The 19,261-nt window shown below is 38.7% G+C and overlaps 3 protein-coding genes and 1 non-coding gene across 4 annotated transcripts in view; 1 reads left to right on the top strand and 3 right to left on the bottom strand.

Moving 5' to 3' along the window:
- The first annotated feature begins 1,865 nt into the window (after nt 1-1,865).
- Nucleotides 1,866-8,700, top strand: ninj1 (ninjurin 1). Its single transcript, XM_078248584.1, has 3 exons — nt 1,866-2,245; nt 5,455-5,692; nt 6,884-8,700. The coding sequence occupies exons 1-3, from the start codon at nt 2,189-2,191 to the stop codon at nt 7,024-7,026; spliced, it is 438 nt and encodes a 145-aa protein (XP_078104710.1). The 5' UTR covers nt 1,866-2,188; the 3' UTR covers nt 7,027-8,700.
- On the bottom strand, nt 7,853-12,429 carry card19 (caspase recruitment domain family, member 19). The gene is made up of 6 exons (XM_078248581.1): nt 12,350-12,429; nt 11,731-11,870; nt 11,405-11,561; nt 11,194-11,256; nt 10,422-10,487; nt 7,853-10,244 (listed from the first exon to the last, which is right to left on the bottom strand). Exons 1-6 carry the CDS (start codon nt 12,354-12,356, stop codon nt 10,135-10,137), a joined length of 543 nt encoding a protein of 180 aa, XP_078104707.1. The 5' UTR covers nt 12,357-12,429; the 3' UTR covers nt 7,853-10,134.
- LOC144517476 (U6atac minor spliceosomal RNA) lies at nt 8,777-8,904 on the bottom strand. Its single transcript, XR_013501938.1, has one exon. It is a non-coding gene; the product is annotated as a U6atac minor spliceosomal RNA (small nuclear RNA).
- Nucleotides 12,430-13,046: 617 nt separating the features above from the next.
- The window catches only part of LOC144516896 (protein bicaudal D homolog 2-like), a 13,693-nt gene continuing 7,478 nt past the window's right edge, over nt 13,047-19,261 (bottom strand). The window contains exons 5-8 of the mRNA XM_078248580.1: nt 16,786-17,778; nt 16,402-16,553; nt 15,668-15,899; nt 13,047-14,374 (exon numbers count right to left, since the gene is read on the bottom strand). Coding sequence (XP_078104706.1) covers nt 14,372-14,374; nt 15,668-15,899; nt 16,402-16,553; nt 16,786-17,778 — 1,380 coding nt within the window. The 3' untranslated portion in view covers nt 13,047-14,371. The remainder of the gene's footprint in view (nt 14,375-15,667; nt 15,900-16,401; nt 16,554-16,785; nt 17,779-19,261) is intronic.

Here is a 19,261-nt window from a genome sequence, read left to right as displayed (position 1 = left end):
ACCGGATAAGACGCAGCGGAACCCATCTTAGTATTTTACTCCTCCACATGGAGCCCGTGCAGGGAGGCTGATGAATACAATACCTTCAGTAGTTAAGAATATGAAGTGCTTTGCCCAGTAATTATTCCATAAAACAGTGTTTTCAATTAATCTGTTTTTAGAATTTTCAAAAAAATATTCTAGGCCTATTATTGTATGAGCAATAGCTTTTTGTTTCATATAGGCTAGTTTATATCGGCTCTTATTATACTATACTTTTCCTACTTTCTTAAATCCCTGCACACTTCTGCATTAATAAAAGCGTTACATTATTCAATGTGAGTTTGTAAAATAAATACAACTTGTACAATCTTATTAACAAGGAAAAAAGCAATGAAAAAAAGTTAATTTAAAAAAGGGGGGTGGGGTGCAATAAGACCGCGTCTTTCTAATGCTTTTTCTTTTTTGTAACATAAACCAGTTTGATTAGCCTGTGTGTTAATTATGATTGTGTCATACCAAAGAGGTATAAACACACAAAGACCTAAATAAAGTTGCAGTCCTGCATCACACCATTTATTACAGACCCTCAAAGAGTTCAAACACTGAAGCTTTTAATGTCTGCCCATGTTGTGCAGCTTTGTATCACCTTTACAAATACATTAGTAAGTAGGCTACATGGAATTAAAAAAAAGTTGCTGTTTTTAACATTCTGGCTGACACAGGTCAGAGATGGAGCTGCAGAGGCTCATATTGTCATTCTCTGCCTGTTTTAGGCTTTATTGGTTACAGAATCAAAATCTGAAGTGAGGGAAACAAGATACTACAGACCAGAACCAAGAGATCAAAATTCTCGCTTTCAGGCCTCAAAAGTATTCTTTTTTTCAGGATCAACCTATAGGGACAGTTTTATATTTTGTGCGGTCAACCTTGAGTGACAAAGCTGCTCAGATCACCAGGGGAAACAAGAGGAGACAGGAAGCAGTTGGTGGGTGTGGTCAGGCCACACCCACCAATTGTTTTTTTGCAGGGTGGTAGGGGAAGAACTACTACACACTCTGAATGACTAGTACTCGTTGCCTCCTCTGGTTGGGTTGGTTAGGTTTAGGCAAGAGGAGTGGGATTGGTTATGGTTAGGGTAAGACTGTCAGGGCGAGCCAATCAGGGATGAGTTCCCTAATGAATATTCATGAGTCTTCCCCTGCCACCCTGTACATTTTTTTTTTATATATATTGCGGTCAGACTAGTCAAAGCCGGTCTACTTATTAAAAATTCGTTAGGCTGGTTTACAATGTGAAACCATGGTTGTGGTAATTAGTGTCTGGCCATTCTATTCACTGTTTCTCATTTTCTGATGACGCATGTCAATGGAAAATACTTTTCAGTTATGACTTTGACCATGTTGCTGTTTTCTTCCTTTGTCAACTTTGCTTTAAATAGCCTATATGTAATCTTTCAGGATATGACTTTTGGGGAAAACCCCTAATAATTCTAACGTATCCATTGCTACTTATACAAGATACAAAAAAATAAGGCTCAGGCTTATTTTTGCATCAGGCAGTGCGCCAAATAATTTATTTCAATTATCACATAGATCTATATTTGTTTGTAATATGCACCGCCAAAGCGCCAAAACTTAAATGATATGGGCCCTAATGTGGTCTTGTATACGGCTCTGTGACAAAATGTAGTTAATAAATAGTTGATATTATGTTTTCATGATGCATGTCCGTGAACAAGTTTTATCAAATTATGATAAACTACAGCATGCATAAGCGTCTACTTCCAAATGAGTCGAGACTCCAGCATGCAGTACCGAAATAATACGCAGAGCGGCAGTAAAGAGTCATGTTGCCTTCACAGTCCGTCACTGAGGAACGGCTAACCAGACAGTCCAAGTAGAAACAACTGCTTGGCTCATCTACATCACATCAGGGTTTCCGTTCAACTGTGGGAAATTACCCCCAATGCATAGCATCGCTAGTGAGTAACCTTCCCTGCTCATACTTCTCCAACAGCCCCCAGCTTTCTGACGACGGTCGTCCCCATGTTGCAGGGGCGGTAACGTTTTTCTACCCTCTTGTCGTCACGGCACCCTTTTTCATACAGTCTTTGCCTATGCCCACCGGCTGCTGAACCACCGACTCTTTTGAAGCTCACTCTATATAACCCAACCTGTTCGGGGTATATAACGCGGTTATTAACAAGATGGCTACGGAAAACTTGGAAATGAACGGTAATGCTGACCGAAACGGCAACGCGGAGGTAAGTTAAGTGCCAGTTAAAAAGGGCAGCATGTAGCTTGTGTTCAGTATGTAAAGCTACCATTAATATCCCAGTCAGGTTCGGTCAAAGCTAAATCCACTCAGAAACATTCCCAAGTCGGAGATATTCGTCGGGTACAGGGTACAGGATATCTACGGCTGCCGGCTGCCTGGGTTTCATCCATCTGTTCCATCATCAATTCACACATCATAGTCGTGTTTGTCGTTAAGTGTCATTTAGCGAATTAATCAAGCTAATAGTGACCGGTAAGCAGATTAGCTCTTGTTTCAGAGCTAATTTTAACGTTTCACTAACGTTAGTTAACAAAGCAACTTGTTTTTGTGTTGTTCGCCTAGTTTGTCTCTGTTCTGCTGCTGTAGTCTCAGTTTACGCTTAATGATAGACGATACAGCAGACCATGGGGGTGTGGGTTCGTATAATCGTCGCTCTGTAAAGGAATCCAGGTGGGTCGACCCAGCCAGACACCCAAACCCCTGTATTGTATTAGCATAGCCTGTCCAAGTGTCGATACTGTGGGATCAGAGGTTTCCCCAAAAGCCAATGATAACCCCAATGCCTACCGAGTTATTAATGAACGCGGTGGTATAATATATTCAAGTACATTCTGTGTTCATTTGGTCAAAACTTTAAATGGGAAGTGGTCTCTACAATAAAAAGTCAAAACCTGTGTCACTGGGGATTATCTTCATGTTCACTTCTGTTGAACAAAATGAATCTACAACTGTTTTATTTTTAATTGTTGAAGTAATTTTATAATTATCTTTTTAACTTCTCTCTTTTATATCATTTTAAATGGAATATTATGTGCATTTGTATTGTTAGTTAGACAATTGGAAGATGCCATGTTGTGCTCTGGAAACTTTCCTTTAACCAGTAATTGACAAAGTTTTTAATTGATACGAAAAAATAATAATTATTAGTTGCAGGCCTATTTGTTTCTGAGCTTCCATCACCTTCACTGCTAGGGAAATTAACATTGGAAATTTTGAATAGCTAAAGCTATATTTTATACATATTACCAATAACTTCTTGTTCTGGGCAGCATGCATCCCCAGTTGTCAAGATGTTAAGACATAGATAATGTCTGGGGGCTTTACAGGCCCACAAGCAGCAACAGTCCCAGTTATCTCGGAAGACAACGTAAGACTAAGTTCCTCCCAAGAACCCCAGCACATAAGTTAAAACCTTTGAAAAGGAAATTCAAAGGGAGATTACCACTCCTTGGAAAGCCTGGGGTGCATAGGGAGCCATACGTGGGAAGAAGGCACTTACAAATAAAAGAAAAATAAAAGAAAAAAGAATGAAAGAAAATAAAGCTGTAACAGTAAAAGATTTAGTGGGCGACAGCTAGTGACTCTGACATCGGTCTCCTGGTTTCAGTTCAGTTCAGTTCAGTTTACTTTATTATCCCAAATGGGAAACTTGAAATGCAGTCAGGAGTGAAAGATAAAAAGAAACAAACACATTCAAGCAACATACAGATAGAGGCAACAATCCAAGACATAAGTACAACAAAGGTTTCCTGTATGTAATACACACAACACAAGTTATCACCACTGGAGCAATCTCTAAAAACAAAACAAAATACTACATTACATGTGCAAATTAAGCTGAGTTATTGCACATGGGACAAAGGAGTTTTTACCCCTATTGGTCTTGAACCGAGGTACTCTAAATCTGCGACCTCTCAATTTACCACAAGAGCCCTCTTTTCCTCTGTGGCCTGGCAGGTTTTCAGAGGTGAAAAAAGAGGAAGATGTTGCCAACCTGGGCACAAGGGTGGCATTGTTGGACTCTCTAAACTAAACTCCACCCAGATGAAACCCTGAGCACTGACCTAAACTGCACATTAGGAGAAACAGGGGTCTCGGCAATGCCCCTGGTTTCCTGTGATGTAATATTCATAATGTGTTTTTAAATGAACCATGTACCACAGACTCATTTCTAGGCCTGTCGCAATATGCGATAAATCAATTAATCGCATGATAAATAAAAATGAGCTCAATCATTTTTAAATGGAAATTATCACGGCCGGAAAAAACTCCATCAATTTAAATCAAGGCTGAAGACTTTGCTTTTTGATGCTGCCTTTGTTTAAGTAATTTTCATTTCTTACACTGCTCTGTAACTTTTATTCTTGTATTTCATACATGTCTTATATTCTCCTTAATTGTTTTTAACTGCTCTTTAATGTTTTAGCCACGTAGAACACTTTGAATTGCCAAGTTGCTAAAATGTGCTATATAAACAAAGCTGTCTTGCCTTGCCTTAAGTGCATACTTTCACATGTGCTTACTGTATGCATGGTGTATTTGTAACATATTCATAAGCGTTATTTACTCACCGTTTCCACTGCATTTGTGTGGAGGCCACTCTCATGTTTCAGATATATGACCTGGTCAGCCTGAGAAAGGCATAAAGCAAATATTTTTTACCTTTGGACAGAAAACAACTCAGTGACCTTCCAAGTAATGGGTGTTTCCTGTTTGAATTAACCCTCTCTACACTTTCACTTCCAAAAAGAGTCCTTGTGATTGCGCAAATCTGGGTCTTACTTTTGCCATCACGCTGATCAGTTCTGATATAATTCATTGTCATATGTGAATTTAGATTATTGTGGTTTTTCATTATGTTGGACTGTTAGCTTTGATGAAAAAGTCCCCGTTTGTGTCGACATACTTCTGTAAGAGGCTGCAAAACAATCCCCACATATCCAGCTATACAGTTCCCAGGGGGGAATCATACTTTCCAATCACATATGTATGAAATCCAATATGATGGCAGCAGCAGAGTGCTTTCATTTCCTCCGTGTTAAGTAACTTTTGAAATACCATGTTTACACAAGTGTCAGGACAAGAAATGATGTGCTTTTACAGAGTAAGTGTCAAAGTGAAAATTGTCAAAATGTTGGTTTCTATCTGTGGTAACTCTCTGTACACGGACAGCGAGTGTATTAAGTTAGATAAGGGCTGTTGAGTTTAAAGATACCTGAGACAGTTCATCTCAAAATCATTAACTGCCATCTGATAACTATATTTTATGTTATTTATATGTATATTACATATACCCTAAAGGAGCCATTAATAAAAGAATATTAGAAATACATTTGACCAAGCTTTTTCCAAATATCACATTTCTACCCGTAACTTATGTGTCGTACTGATGTCAGGGTTTGTGTTTGCGTTCAGGTCCCGCTGCGAGGCCACTGGAGGCAGCAACAGGGGCCTCTGAACATGAACCATTATGCCAATAAGAAGAGTGCAGCAGAGAGCATGCTGGATGTGGCTCTTCTGATGGCTAATGCCTCACAGATGAAGGCTGTGCTGGACCAAGGATCAGACTTCACCTTCTATGTGCCCCTCATTACTCTCATTAGTATCTCCCTCATCCTGCAAATCATCGTGGGAGTTCTGCTCATCTTCATTGGTAAGTGTGGAGCCTTCTAGGTCTATTTGGCAAACTTTAGCATTCACAAATTGTTTCTGTCCTCTGTTGCACACAAACGTGTTTTAGTGTCTTCTACTGCAACGTTGTGTAAACAAGTACATGCGGTATTGTGTTTATTCAATTTACTTTGTTTCAATAATATCAACACTGAGGTAACATAAAGGAAATATGTGTACAGAGTCAAAGCACTGTGTGTGAAACTCAGTACTCAACCCTCCCATGCTTCGTGTGACACTGAAGTTACACATGCAAACACATTTAAGGGCATTTTCACAACTGAAAGAACGAAACAAATGAAGTTAAGTTTGTGTGACTTTTGTGCCTGCGGTTACAGCCAAAAGCAGGTTCAAAACCCGTACTTGTAACAATGTGTGTGTATGTGCAACGTCAGTGTCACACCCATTACGGGAGCACAGGCGACAACTGTTTTTACACTTTTTGTACTTAGATGTTCACAAAGCCGTTATTTTTTTTTCTTTGTGTAACCTCACTGTTGATATCATTTATGCAGAAATTTAATTTGGACATGGTCATTTTTTTCTCTCTACCACTACAAATATTATTTTCTACAAATTTACAAACTTGAATTTCTCAAGCGGAGTTGTTTGCAAAGGTCTACCAAAGGTGGTTTACAACCACATGCTTTGAAATCATTCATGCACACCATTTCACAAGCACAAAATCCTCCTTACGCTTATTTGGACACAAATCTGGGAGCACAAGTATGTCTTCCCCTTACATCGGTGACCTCCCTCTTCCCCTCTGTCTTTATCTTATCCTCACAGAGAACACTGTTGTGACTGAGAGCTGAGTTTAGAGAGCCACAGCAGGAAGAAATTCCTCTGCTGTCAGCTGTTTCCAGTTTTAAAGTGCTCTCTTGGGTAATTGTATTATGTTATTTACCAACACTAAGATGGCCAGTAAAAAATACAGACTTATCCTCTGTCAAAAAGAAATTTCTCTTTTCAAACAAGCGAGACATGTAATGCCCTAATGGAGGAAGAAGCTAATTATTCACCTGGGGGCGGTGCTGTCAGATGCTGTTAATGTATAGCATTCACCTCTAATCTGACAGGAAACTCTGTGCCACCGCCTTGTGGGGAAAGATCACTCCTACTGACAAAGCAAAACTCAGTAATGTCCTCATGTTTCATTTTTTTCTTTTGTCAGTTAAGTGGAACCTGAATGATGAAAGCATGCACTACAAGCTGAACATCATGGAGAATTTTGCCACAGCCTTCGTCTTTATCATAGTTGTGGTCAACATATTCATCACAGCTTTTGGAGTCCAGCGGCCCAACCCAAGTGCTTGATCATCCTTGACGTGACTCTCCGTGCCTGCTAATCATCTTAGTAAAGATGGACTTCCACATTGTTTATGCTAATGAACAGGATATTTATTCACCAAACTAAATGGCTAGTATATAACATACTGAGGATCAGGTAGTGTGTGTGTGTGTGTGTGTGTGTGTGTGTGTGTGTGTGTGTGTGTGTGTGTGTGTGTGTGTGTGTGTGTGTGTGTGTGTGTGAGAGAGAGAGAGGAGTTACCTTCTCTAACTATGGCTATGGACAAATTTGTGGTCAGTTTTCATTTTATGTGAGAATTGTGTTAGCTCTTATCATGCTCAGGTTACTGATGCAAATAAGTGATTGCCTTTACTTGCTAACAAATATCAGGAGCAATATACTGTAGACGACATTCTGTTGTTATTTTGAAATGTATCAGTATCTGTCAGTCTAAACCTAATGTATGCCTACAGCTTAAAAAAAGAAAAAAAAGAAAGTATAACGCCACAGTATAATCCAAATGACATTCTGAATAGTAAGTGCATCAGGAGCCATCTTGGCCTACTGCTGTTCATGAGCTAGAACATGATGCAATATGGGGGGGGAAATGTTTAAACTGTTTCCACTGTTATAAAGCTCAACCAATTAATGAAAGGTGAGTTTACATGCTGCAAGTGCAATGCAAAGTATAGTGTGTAATGTTTAAACTGTTTACCTGTATATTAGTTAATGTATTTAGGTTTCCATTGAAGTATATAATGTATGTAGTTACTTTTAAAATCACCTTTTTAAAGGACCAAATATTTTTTAAACCTTTTACTACATGAACTCTTATAAATAAAACTTCAGAAGTGATAATATGTGTTTATTGCCCTGTTTATTCGTATCATGCTTTTTTGTTTTAATTGTACAAAGACAAAAGTCTCAGTCCTACAAATGATGGCACTTTTATATTTAAGGCATTTTTACACAACACAGTACACACAGAATGTGACAAACTGTCAGGCACTGAACTTAAATAGTAGACATTAATTGACAAACATCAGAAATCAATTATCAATATTTCTTTTTAGAGTAATATTACAAAATTGTTGAGTACAAGAATAACAACAAAGCCATGCACATTGAATAAATGTTTTTCGGTGTTTTAGGTATTGGCTTCTGAGATCCTGAACTTTAACCATAAAGAAAACCACAAAGAAATACAGTTTAACAAAGCACCATCATGCTAGTTACTGGTATGTTTAGAGACCCTTCTCTAGTCATACATTTTAAAGAAATTGTTTACAAATAGCCTGAGAAATGTCATCAAAATCTGCCTGATTGGGGTAAATTAATTTACTGTTAGTCTTAGTATTTAAAAAAAAAAGCTTATCAGAAACTAATTTAGTATATACTCGGCAGTAAGGCACAGTAGGAACAAAATAATATCCACACTATCAATAGCTGGGTGAAATTCATAAACATAATGTACTTTTACTTAAACTGTCACAAACTGAGTGTACAACTTCTGTGCGATAGACAGCAGACCTAGCGTAATAGTTAAAGTAATCTTCCGTGTCTGCAGCAGCGGGCTAAATAAATGCTACAGGCCAAAATGGTAAAATAAAAGTTCCTATCCTACCCGACCCAGCGGAAACAAAGACACGGGAAAATATGGAGGCATGTTTCCGATCATTGACTACATGGCGAAAACAAAAGGCATGGTTTGAGATCCGTGAATAAGAAGTTAAAGGTAGTAGGGATTCGTTTAACTAAAGTCAAATTTAAACAAATGAAAAAATATGGTTATAGATGCCACGAAGTAGGTGGCAGTGCCTTAACCGTATGTGTGTTGATGGCCACTAGGGCCAATTCCATCCTTGTCAAGGGGAGTGCTAACCTTCTCTCCTTTCATACAACACACTACAACAAAATAACACCATCACTATATATATACTGTAATAAGCAACTTGGTTTCACTTACGGTGCAATTCCAAGGTTATATTAATACCTACATCTGTTAAACACAACTGTTGTATAACAGGTTGATATGTGTTAACGAATCATTATTACTAATCTTCATTCGACATTAGTATGTTTTGGATTATATATCTATGGTTTTGGATTAGGTAGTAACTCTACCCATAATGCACTGCGCTAGTAGAACGGGATATCATTGGTAGAAGCAATCATGTGACTGCAAAGTCCGTCTAAAGTATCATCAAAGATGCTTTCTGACCCGTCTCTGGTATTACTATACAGACACGGCTCGATATCATTTCTGTCTGTTCACATTACTCTTTTTTGTCAAAACGTGAGCAGCAGAATTTCGAGACGCTCTTATGAAACCAAAAAAAGCCAACACATTAGTGCAGTTTAGTGATGTAGTTCACTTTTGGCCACAAGAGGGCGGTTATATTCTACAAAGAGCTCTGTCTCATCTTTGTTTCTAACTCAATTTGGGGAGTACAGGAGAGTTCAATACAAGAGTATTTTAGTATGCTTGACATCAGTGGTAACTGAGCAGAAAAGTAAGTATAATTCTTAATTACCAAAAATCAATGTAATACATTATTCTTAGCACCAAAGTGTAAGGAAGCACATACACTGCAGGTTGTTGCTTTCTGCATTGAAGGATAATTATTATATGGCTGAAAAATGTACTGATGCATTTGAGGTTATCATTTTTGTAGTGCTGGAAAAATTGGATCGTAGCTAGTCAAGAATGTACCTCTAATTGTTAATATTTTGTTATTTAAAATCCCTCATTTTGTCACTACTGCAGTCAATATTTTCGTTGTTTAATTGGTTTGTAAAAGCGTTTTATGCCACATTTGAAGGTTGTAGCGAGAACAACTTGTTTAATCAGGTTGTTTTTGAATTCACTGTGTTCATCCCTCGAGTGTATTCAGTCCCTTTAAGCCACTTAAATAGGTATCAACGTATGAGGAAATAAGAGCAAAGTGCCAAATGTAGCTCTAAATTTACCCCATCTTTCTCATTTTAGATCACAAGCAAAATAGAAAATACAACTGTGTACAAAATTAGTACTCAACTGCGGAAAAAAATATATAGTGTGTTGTGCTTTGGTACAAGTAGCATTCATAAGAGGAGTACTGCTGAAGCACCTGGTGTGAAGGAGTCCCCCCCCCTTACTTCATGAGGCTTTCTTCAGTGTACCATATGAGAACCTCCTGAGCTTTTCTTTTCAATCCCAGGGCCGCCATCCCAAGGGCCCGGCTACCTCTCGTCACTTTAGCCTCTACAGAACAAAGACACCATCTTTATAACACTGAATTAACAGCATTAAGTGGACTTATATTTCCAAAAGCATGCACGCTAAGGTTGATATACGTTAACTAGCCAATAATACGTAAAATATCTGGTTATCACAATTGCGATGTTAGATGATGTTAAAAAAACTGAAAAAGCTGCTTACCACTGTAGTAATAGAGTAAAGCCATTCCCACTGCAATGCTGAAACAGCCCAGAAAGAAAAGGGGACCTGAAAAGAGGTAAACACATTAACAAAATAAATTCAATTAATTATCTGGTGTGTGTCAGTGCTAAATAACTACCTGACACACTTCTAGCCTGGACAAAGTTTGGATCACACTGACTATTCCTGAATATATTTGGTGATTTTGAAAGTCATCACATTAAATCATCTACTGATTATCTTATGATCTTGCTTCACAACATTTAACAATATCAGTTTAATAGTTTGAATAGTAGCCGTTTCAACATTGCATACACATTGACATACATTCTTTTCCCCCCCCAATCTCTTTATTGTTTTTCCAAGAACACATTTGTATCTCCATAGACACATTCCTAAAGTAGCAGAAAATTATATCCCTTCAAAAACCGCCATCCCCAGAAGAATAACCCAACTCCAACTTTATAAGAGAATGGGGGAAAAAAAGGAAAAACAGAATTCACAAATTTACTAAATGAAACATTCTTAATAACCACACCTATCTCTAAAGAAGCACTAGGGTGTAGCAGTTTGGAGGTATATTTCCCCATATTCCTATATAAACATACAGAAAAGAACAGCACCCCTAAAGCAACAGGGTGAATATGCATTCAAATATTCTAAACATCAGTTAACTGAGGTAATTAAAGTTTGCATTGGAGAGCAAGTACATAGTACTGTAGGGCACCTCAGAGATCTAAGGCCACATACATTCTTTTACATAACATTTTACCTCTGTCGTTCTGAACATATCTCTGTTGGTAGACTCGTGGATAAGCGAGTGGATCTAAGGAATCTGGAGGCGGGACAGATACGTTTTAGTGTGGGCATAAAATGTAGAATATACTAGAATATAAAACTAAATATGTATAGTACATTCTGTAATATCCAAATAATGAATAAATATCACACATGATATAGAGAAGCGTTTTTTGGGGACTAACCTCTGAGGCGGAGCCGTGTGGGCAAGCTGTAGTACACCTCCTCTACATGCAAGTGAAGAGCTCTGTAAAACTCCCTACATGCTTCCTCTCCTTTCCCCTGCAGGTGTGACAGGAGCTCACCCACTCGAACACTTGTGGGCACGTCCAAGTTTCGAAACTGGATAACAATAACAACAGACATAGGATACTTTCTATTCCAACTTTGCAGTAGATTTTAATGCAGAACTTTTACTTAAAACTGAGTATGTTTACACTGTGGTAATACTTTAACTTCATCTCTTCCACCACTGCCTGCATGTGACCAGGTACTGTGTATGAGGACTCACTTTGGTGGCCTCCTTGTCTGAGAGGATCTGCGGGTAGATTCTGTTGAGCTGCAGGATGAGTTTGTCCAGCAGCTCGGTGTCCAGTCTCCGGTCAGCTTTGAGGAAGGCGCTGTCCTCTATCAGCTGCTCATGAAAACTGTCTGTCCATGTTAGCAGAGACAAGATAAAAACAATTACTTAGTAGGCTACATCAGCAAGACCCTGCCATACCCTGTTTGAAAACAGGCTAGCTTCTTCATTGAAAGGGAACGTTACGGAAAAATGACATTATATCCAGTCTTTCCTCGTAACGGTGGCAGGAGAGGTGTGTGAGGACATGGAGGATCGGGAATGTTACGAAACAACATTTGTTGACAGCTAACCTGACGGTTGACAGCAAATTGAAAAGTAATGCTCTTCTTTCTAATGGCAAATGTGTTGTTGAGAAACTTTTCAGACACAGGAGTTGGACTGAGACGTTAACGTTACATTGTCATTGGCAAAGCGAGGCAACCGTTGAGGTCGTTAGAGCTGTGTGGTAGCTAGCTAATGTTCGTGGTCTGGACCTGATAAGAAGATATTAAAGCAGAAGGCTAACTGCATGGATAAGCGTTAGTTTTTGTTAAAGAAAGACACAAACCTCCCATTGTGGAGTCCCCTCTGTCCTTTGTGTGGACACGCCCCCTGACGTCACCTCGTAGGCAGGGAGTGGCTGACGTTAACGTCTTCAAAGAAAGGGAAAAAAACACTTTCCTTTTACATCCATGGAATGAATGTAGCAAAGGCTAAGCTAGGCAATAACGTTTTCATGACCTTGACCTATATGAACTAAGTTTTATACAAATATACTGAAATTTATGGTCATTCTGTTATAACTAGGGGGTAAATATATTCTAAATTCCAATGTAACAATATGTTTCATTGTAAATCTCTATTTAAATGAGTAAATTTCAGTAAAAAATGTTTAAACAACTAAACTAAACAAACAAAACGTGTGTACATTGCTGTAAAATGAAAAGCTTATTGGTACATATTATTGTTAGGTGTGAGGCCTATACTTACTGTATTACTAATTTGTGTTTATGTTTGTATGCACAATAACTCACTTTGCATTCAGCTGATGATTGGTCTGTATGTTTCAGAAAAAAAGTAATGTACACAGGCAAAAAATAGTCAATAGTACAGCCATTACTCAACCCACAGAACCATCAATACTGTACTCACTACTGACAAGTAATACAGGATGAGTCTGTATTATCTAAAAATAAATAAATAGCTTTATTGTAAAATGACTATGGCATAGTAGTTAACTTGTTTAATAAAAAAGAACAATCTCATTATTGTGAAAGTTAGATTTATTTCTTCACCAGCCATAACTGTTAGCAGAGACAGTCGCCCACAATCATGAGTTTTGCTAGTGTTTTACCACAAGTTCAGTCAATCAGTATTCTGACCAGCCACCTCCACTCCAACTCCCTTATGAAACAAAAAGGATGATGACATCCTGTAGTCTGAACAGTGTCAAATAAATACAATTGCAGTAATAGTAAAAACAAATAAAATCAATTAGGACAAAGTATGAGCAACAATGTGTACAATATATATATATTTTTTTACATAGCATAAACATTTAGTAGTTTTTTCTTGCCATGTTTGCAAATTGCACTTTAATAAACAAAAGACAAAATGGCACTGAAAGCTTGTTTGCAGATTTTAGGACTTAGGTTTACAAAAAGTTGTATTAAAACAATTACATAAAAAAGAACTCTCCTTCATGAGTGAAGTTTATGAATACTATTAACATCTGACCTTAACTTAGAAATACTTAAATAAAAAGCTTTGTATTAATACTTTTCCTTAGTTATAACAAGCATACATGAATTTTTAACAGCTCTGCCATGTCTAAAAAGGAGGCGCCCATTTCCACAAAATGTAGTAAGACTCTGAAACTGAAGCTCCGTAGTTGCAGGATCATATAGTGAAAATAATATATTGCATTATTGTTTTATGAGCTAAACAGTGTTTCCATGGGCTGTCAGAAAGGCACCTATACATTAAAGGCCAAAAGGAAAACAACTAAGGCAGAAAAGTCTCTTGTGTTGGATTTCAACCAGTGAATTTAAAATTCTCCTTGAAAAAGAATTACCACATCATCTCTGGATTTGTTCCTATGAAATACATAGGGATACAACATATGTTGAATCCCTAGAAAATGTCACATATAATCTGGTAGATAAACATGCACATCTGGTAAAAACATTGTATAATACTTGAAACAATTAGTAGGATTTCTAGAAAGAAAGGGGAATCACCTAAGAGCAAATAAGTAAAACAAAAAGTGCGCAGTCAAGGTAACACAGGCAACGAGTAATCAGCAAAACACCCATCTTGATTCTTTCTCTGGTTCAATAATAATAGTGGTGCATATTGTTGGAAGACTCAAGGACTGCAGTTGGCAGCTGATGCGATGAGTCATTCTTTCTGCAGTCAAAATGTTCGACAATATTTTGCATACTTGTTTTGGCACTCTAAAACAAGACCCTTGGCAAATACTGTTGTAATGTTCTTGTGTTAGCGACAGCATGATTTGGACCATGATTAGAGAGTGAAGGAACCAGGGACACTGTGACGGACCTCTTTAAGCAGTCTTGGCATGATAGATTTACTGCAAATGGAAAGATAAAAACAGAAGAAAATCACATTAAATTGATTGTTGATATTTCAATTTACACTGAATTACTGAGATGAAGTTTAATAATGAAAATAGCCGTTAGGAAAGTTAGATTGAAGCAGAAAGCAGAAGACTGAGGTGTGTTGTGCATGCAGGCTTCAATAATGAGTGACTGATACTACAGGGAATGTGTCATCTCAAGAACATTTTCATTCAAATACAGTGGTTTAGACATTTTGCTCTTGTATGCTGACATAAGCATTCAGAATTCAGAATTTATTTGATACAGAAAATAGAGAACAGCATCTTATGTGTTAAAGAAAAACATAACTATTGAAGTAAAAACTGAACATTGTTGAGTTTTTGTTTCTTAGCTTGTTTTGGTATTCAACTTGCATGAATTTCATAGTGGTACCATCATGTATTTGTTATCGATATATCACTAGCTGTTTCAGACCATTGGGAGAAAAAGAAAGCTGTATTACGAACTGAGATTACATTAAAATGAATATTTTTAGAGAAATAAGGAGGTAGATGAAATATTTGCTGACAAATGTAAACAATAAAATCAAATGTTATAAAAAAAAAAATATGAAAGAAATTGTATAACAAAACCTCTTTGTGCCAACTCTTCAGAAACGGAGTGTCATCCTCATTGTGACCACCTCCCAAAAAATAATTCACCGGCACACTAATATGTCACAGAACTCAAACATGAATGAAAGCTTGGTACTTTCCATGACAAATTATAACAGCTTATATTTATCACAGTGAATATGAAAGGGATGCAGCCTGAAAGCAAATGTACTTTAAGTTGAATTAAAATTAGCACCCAGGTTTCCAGTTTTATGTGGTTTTCAGGCCAAATAATGATTAAATATCACATGGAAAATAGAACTTATACTACTCCATGTTCAAGAGATCTGTGCCTTCCTTGTTGCCAACTAAAACTATATTCTGTATATTAATTGTACCATGAAGACAAAAGAAAGGAGTGGTTCTGCTCAACCAGTCATGATTGTGAACACAACCATGTACTGTTACCAGTACAAAAGTATTAAGTAGTATTAATACTAGTATGCCATGTATTGGGTTAGAGTTATAATGGCTTCCAAAAGACAGCTTAGTGTTTGAAAAAATTGTGTATACAAAGCCTGAGAGAAATACAAATCTTAAAAAAATATAGAGTAGTTTAAAAAGGCCACATAAAGGCTTGCAGCAGAACCCAGGGCCTCCGCTGATGCTTTGTGTCTCAGAGTTGGTTCTGCAGAACAGCTTCTGACTTACATGATGGTTGGAAGAGGCTCCCTTTGCCTTTGTTTTGCCCTTGCCTCCCACCGCTGTGGCACTGTTGCGGCGTGCCTGCTCATGGTCAAACTCCAAGTCTTCCAGGCGCTGAGTTAAAGCCAGTTTCTGCTGGATGGCCATACGTAACAGAGAGTTCAGGGTCTTCTTCTCATCTTCAGCAGCAACCAGCTGCCTCTGCATGTCATCCAGCTGGGTCACATACTCGTCGCACCTGAGCGAAAGAGAGGGGACATGTGGAGAAAAGAGCAAGAGAGGGGAAAAGAAACAAGAGATAAACATTATTTCCAGCAGGTGGAGCAATTTGCCCTGAACTACTGCTGCAGTCACATGTTTTCTCCATTATCCAGACAGCATTTTAAAGATGGGAGGTCTCTGCTAGCTCACTCACACAAGTATTACATCAGACTGTTCCCACAATGCTTTGTGTCTCTCACAAACATAGACACGGACATAAAATACTTGTGCAGAATAAGCGCTTTGTATGTTTTGAATTATTCTTTTCATTATTAGGAAAAGATGCTGAAAACAGGCAGAATTAGCACGATATAAAGAAATATACGTCAAATACTTTTTGTAATGTTTCCTGTGACAGACACAGTACAGTACAATAGTTGTCGTGCATTATGGTGTGATGGCCACCAAGGTGCCACATGATTGTTAATTTCATGTGTGTCAGGGATAAAATAGAAACCAGTGATTATGTATAATCATACCTTGTAGCAAACATGGCTCGAAGAGAGGAGAACGTAGCAGCATCCTCTTTCAGAGCCTTGAGTTCATTGCGGAGCTTCGTTATTGTCTCAGTCACCATAGCCTTCTCGCTGTTATACTTACTCTTCAGGTTGGCCAGAGCAACCTCAGCTGTCTAAAAAGGGAATAAGATCTTATATAACTATTCATTCATTATTCATTCATGTCTTGCACTTTCGTTAAGTCTAAAATCAGTGGTTATTTTTAGATAGCTAAGACTATTATCCCTTTCTGTTGTACTTGTCAGTTTGAGAAACAATGAACATCCTTCCTCTGAGAAACATACACAGCAGGCATGCATACACACACACACACACACATAGACACACTCAAAGTGGTCTTCTGACCTGTTTATTGGCCTTGAGCACAGCTCTGAGAGTGGCAATCTGTTCCCTTTTGGTGCTGAGCAGGGACTTCAATTTGAGGATCTCTTCCATGCAAGCATCTTTGTCCTTGTCTGCCACTGTGCCCAGCTCTAGATTGGCAAGTCTCTGACGCGACAGCTCTGTGGTGCGGTCCACTGCCTGCTGCAGGTGGCGGATCTGGTCCCTGATGATGGCTACGAGGTTATAGATGTTCATGGGTTCTGGCCGCTGCTCTCGGGCAGGGGTAAGTGTGGTGCTGCGGGAATTTTCCTGTTCAGTCTCGGTGATCAGCCCATTGGTGAGAAGTATTGAAGACTGGTGCTCCTTCTCTTCATGCCCCCTTCTTACTGTGGCTTTGCCTTCCTTGTAGTAGTCAAGCATGACACGGTTAGGGGTCTCATTGTTGCACATACACACATGGTTGTAAAGATTGGCGAGCTCTTCACTGAAAGCTATGAGCTCGTCCTGGGCCACATTAAGGCTGCCGAGTGATTCTCCTGCAGCCTCGCTGACCAGACGCAGCTCCTTCTCCAGACGAGCCACCTCTGCTTGATCTGCTTGGCTAATCTTCTCCAGGGACGCCAACTTTGACCTCAACTCCTGGACGTCGCTGTCCAGCCGCGCTCGCTCATGTTCATACTGGGTTCGACACTCCTCGTACTGTGACCTCAGAGTCTTCAGCTCCTGCCTCAACTCTCCAGCTTCAGACACCGCCACCGTGTATTTACACTGCAGAATCTCAGGTCCATTAATGTCCAGCTCGTAGTAGTCTCCGTCATCATGGCTGTCCCTGTCCTTTTCACTGTCGAGGGCAGACTGGCGCTCCTTACTGGCCTGAAGTTTCCTCATTGCAGTGAGGTTCTCAGTCAGCCTGTTGACCGTTTCCTTTTGCTCGGACACAGTCCCATAGGCCTGTTCCAGGTGCTTCTGGTTCTCCTGGAGAGAGTTGATCAGGGCCATTTTCTCCCGCTCCACCTAAACATGAACATAAAAACAAACACATTCAGTCAGTTTAAAAAACAAAAACCCATTTAGCCATTTAGCTAGCTGGAAGAATGCACATTTTGTTCTTCTCAACTTGCCCCTCTACGTCTAAGCCAGTACAGTTTCTGTCTTCAAATTCAACCAAATTGATTCCAGCAAATATCCCCAAATATCTATGTAAAAATGCATATGCAAGTGATATGGCCATAGATGATCAATAACCATGTACTTACACTGTGAGCACTTGATGGTGACAGTTAAAGCTCTGACTAGGTTGAGTGTAGTAATCTTGTGCAGCAACATTTTGAACTAACAAATCATATGTTTTTGCTGTTTTGACATGGGCAAAACTAAGGCTACGTTCACACCACAAGTATTAATGCTTAATTCTGTTTTTTTTGCTCAGATCCGATTTTTTGTTTGGCTGTTCACATTAGCTTTTAAAATGTGGCCTATATCAGATTCACGTGTGAACTGTTTGCGGTTTCGAACTGACCCACATGCGCAATGAACAGTAACAATGACGTCAGACGCAGCACGCTGTTGCACTAACGTTAGGGAGGTTATGGAGGAAGTAAGCATTTTCGCTTTTATTTCTAAATGTAGCTTTAAGGCTCTTCACCTTCCTTTGACAGTGCAGCCACGTTCTCCTGTGTCCCCGTTCTTTCATTTCGTTTGCTATTTTTTCAAAAACTGAGCGGTTACGGTATGATCCTTCTAGTTTTGACTGAAGTATTTCCCCATACACTAATTAGGTCTAACACCTCACTCTCCCGCCATTGACTTGCTCCATCACTGTTCTCCATTTTGTAGGCCTAGTCAAGTTTTTAATTTTACTGTCTGTGTCTAGGGCTAACTCCCGCCGGCGCATCATTGTGACAAATGTCGATGTAGATTGACGTAAAAGTCGCATCAAATCCGCCTCGGTTGTTCACACTGTTGCCGCATTGAAGAAAAAAAAAAAGAAATAATAGAAATCAGACCTGAGTCTGATTCAGGACCACATATGGAAGTGGTGTAAATCTGATTTGAAAAAAAATCAGATCTGGGCAAGATTTGAGTGTTCACACTACTTCTGAAGAAGTCTGACCTGGTCACTTGACCCCCCCAAAAGAAAATCTGATTTGGGCCACTTTTGCCTGCAGTCTGAACGTAGCCTTAATAAATTCAGAACCTTCAATCCAAAAATCATTGTAGCCATCTTTCAAACAAAATGTGGCATTAGTCAATGAATGCTAATGTATATATTCTGTATTCTCTTCAGATTCATTTGACAGTGTGAAGAGAATGAGCATTGTGCATTTAATAAGCTTCGTCTATTCTGGTCTGATAAATACACGAGTGAATCACTTGAACACACAATAAAAGAGTGATTGCCACTAATGTTAAAATGGCAAAAGAATATTTAAGGCTCTGCACTAAAGCTCAACCAAAAGTTTATTTTATAGAAATGTCTGCGATAAATGAAGATGTT

Source organism: Sander vitreus, chromosome 4, assembly GCF_031162955.1.
Source record: "Sander vitreus isolate 19-12246 chromosome 4, sanVit1, whole genome shotgun sequence".
In the NCBI taxonomy this organism is placed as follows: Eukaryota; Metazoa; Chordata; class Actinopteri; order Perciformes; family Percidae; genus Sander; species Sander vitreus.
Note: the sequence above shows the minus strand (reverse complement) of the source record. Positions and strands in the feature narration are given on the sequence as shown.

Excerpts from the sequence above, each read along its gene's own strand:
- ninj1 (XM_078248584.1), top strand. The coding sequence starts at position 2,189 with ATGGCTACGGAAAACTTGGAAATGAACGGTAATGCTGACCGAAACGGC. Across the intron at positions 2,246-5,454 it reads ACCGAAACGGCAACGCGGAG|GTCCCGCTGCGAGGCCACTG; the intron begins GTAAGTTAAGTG and ends GTTTGCGTTCAG. Across the intron at positions 5,693-6,883 it reads AGTTCTGCTCATCTTCATTG|TTAAGTGGAACCTGAATGAT; the intron begins GTAAGTGTGGAG and ends TTCTTTTGTCAG.
- card19 (XM_078248581.1), bottom strand. Across the intron at positions 11,257-11,404 it reads CACACGGCTCCGCCTCAGAG|ATTCCTTAGATCCACTCGCT; the intron begins GTTAGTCCCCAA and ends TCCCGCCTCCAG. Across the intron at positions 10,488-11,193 it reads ATATGTTCAGAACGACAGAG|GTCCCCTTTTCTTTCTGGGC; the intron begins GTAAAATGTTAT and ends ACCTCTTTTCAG.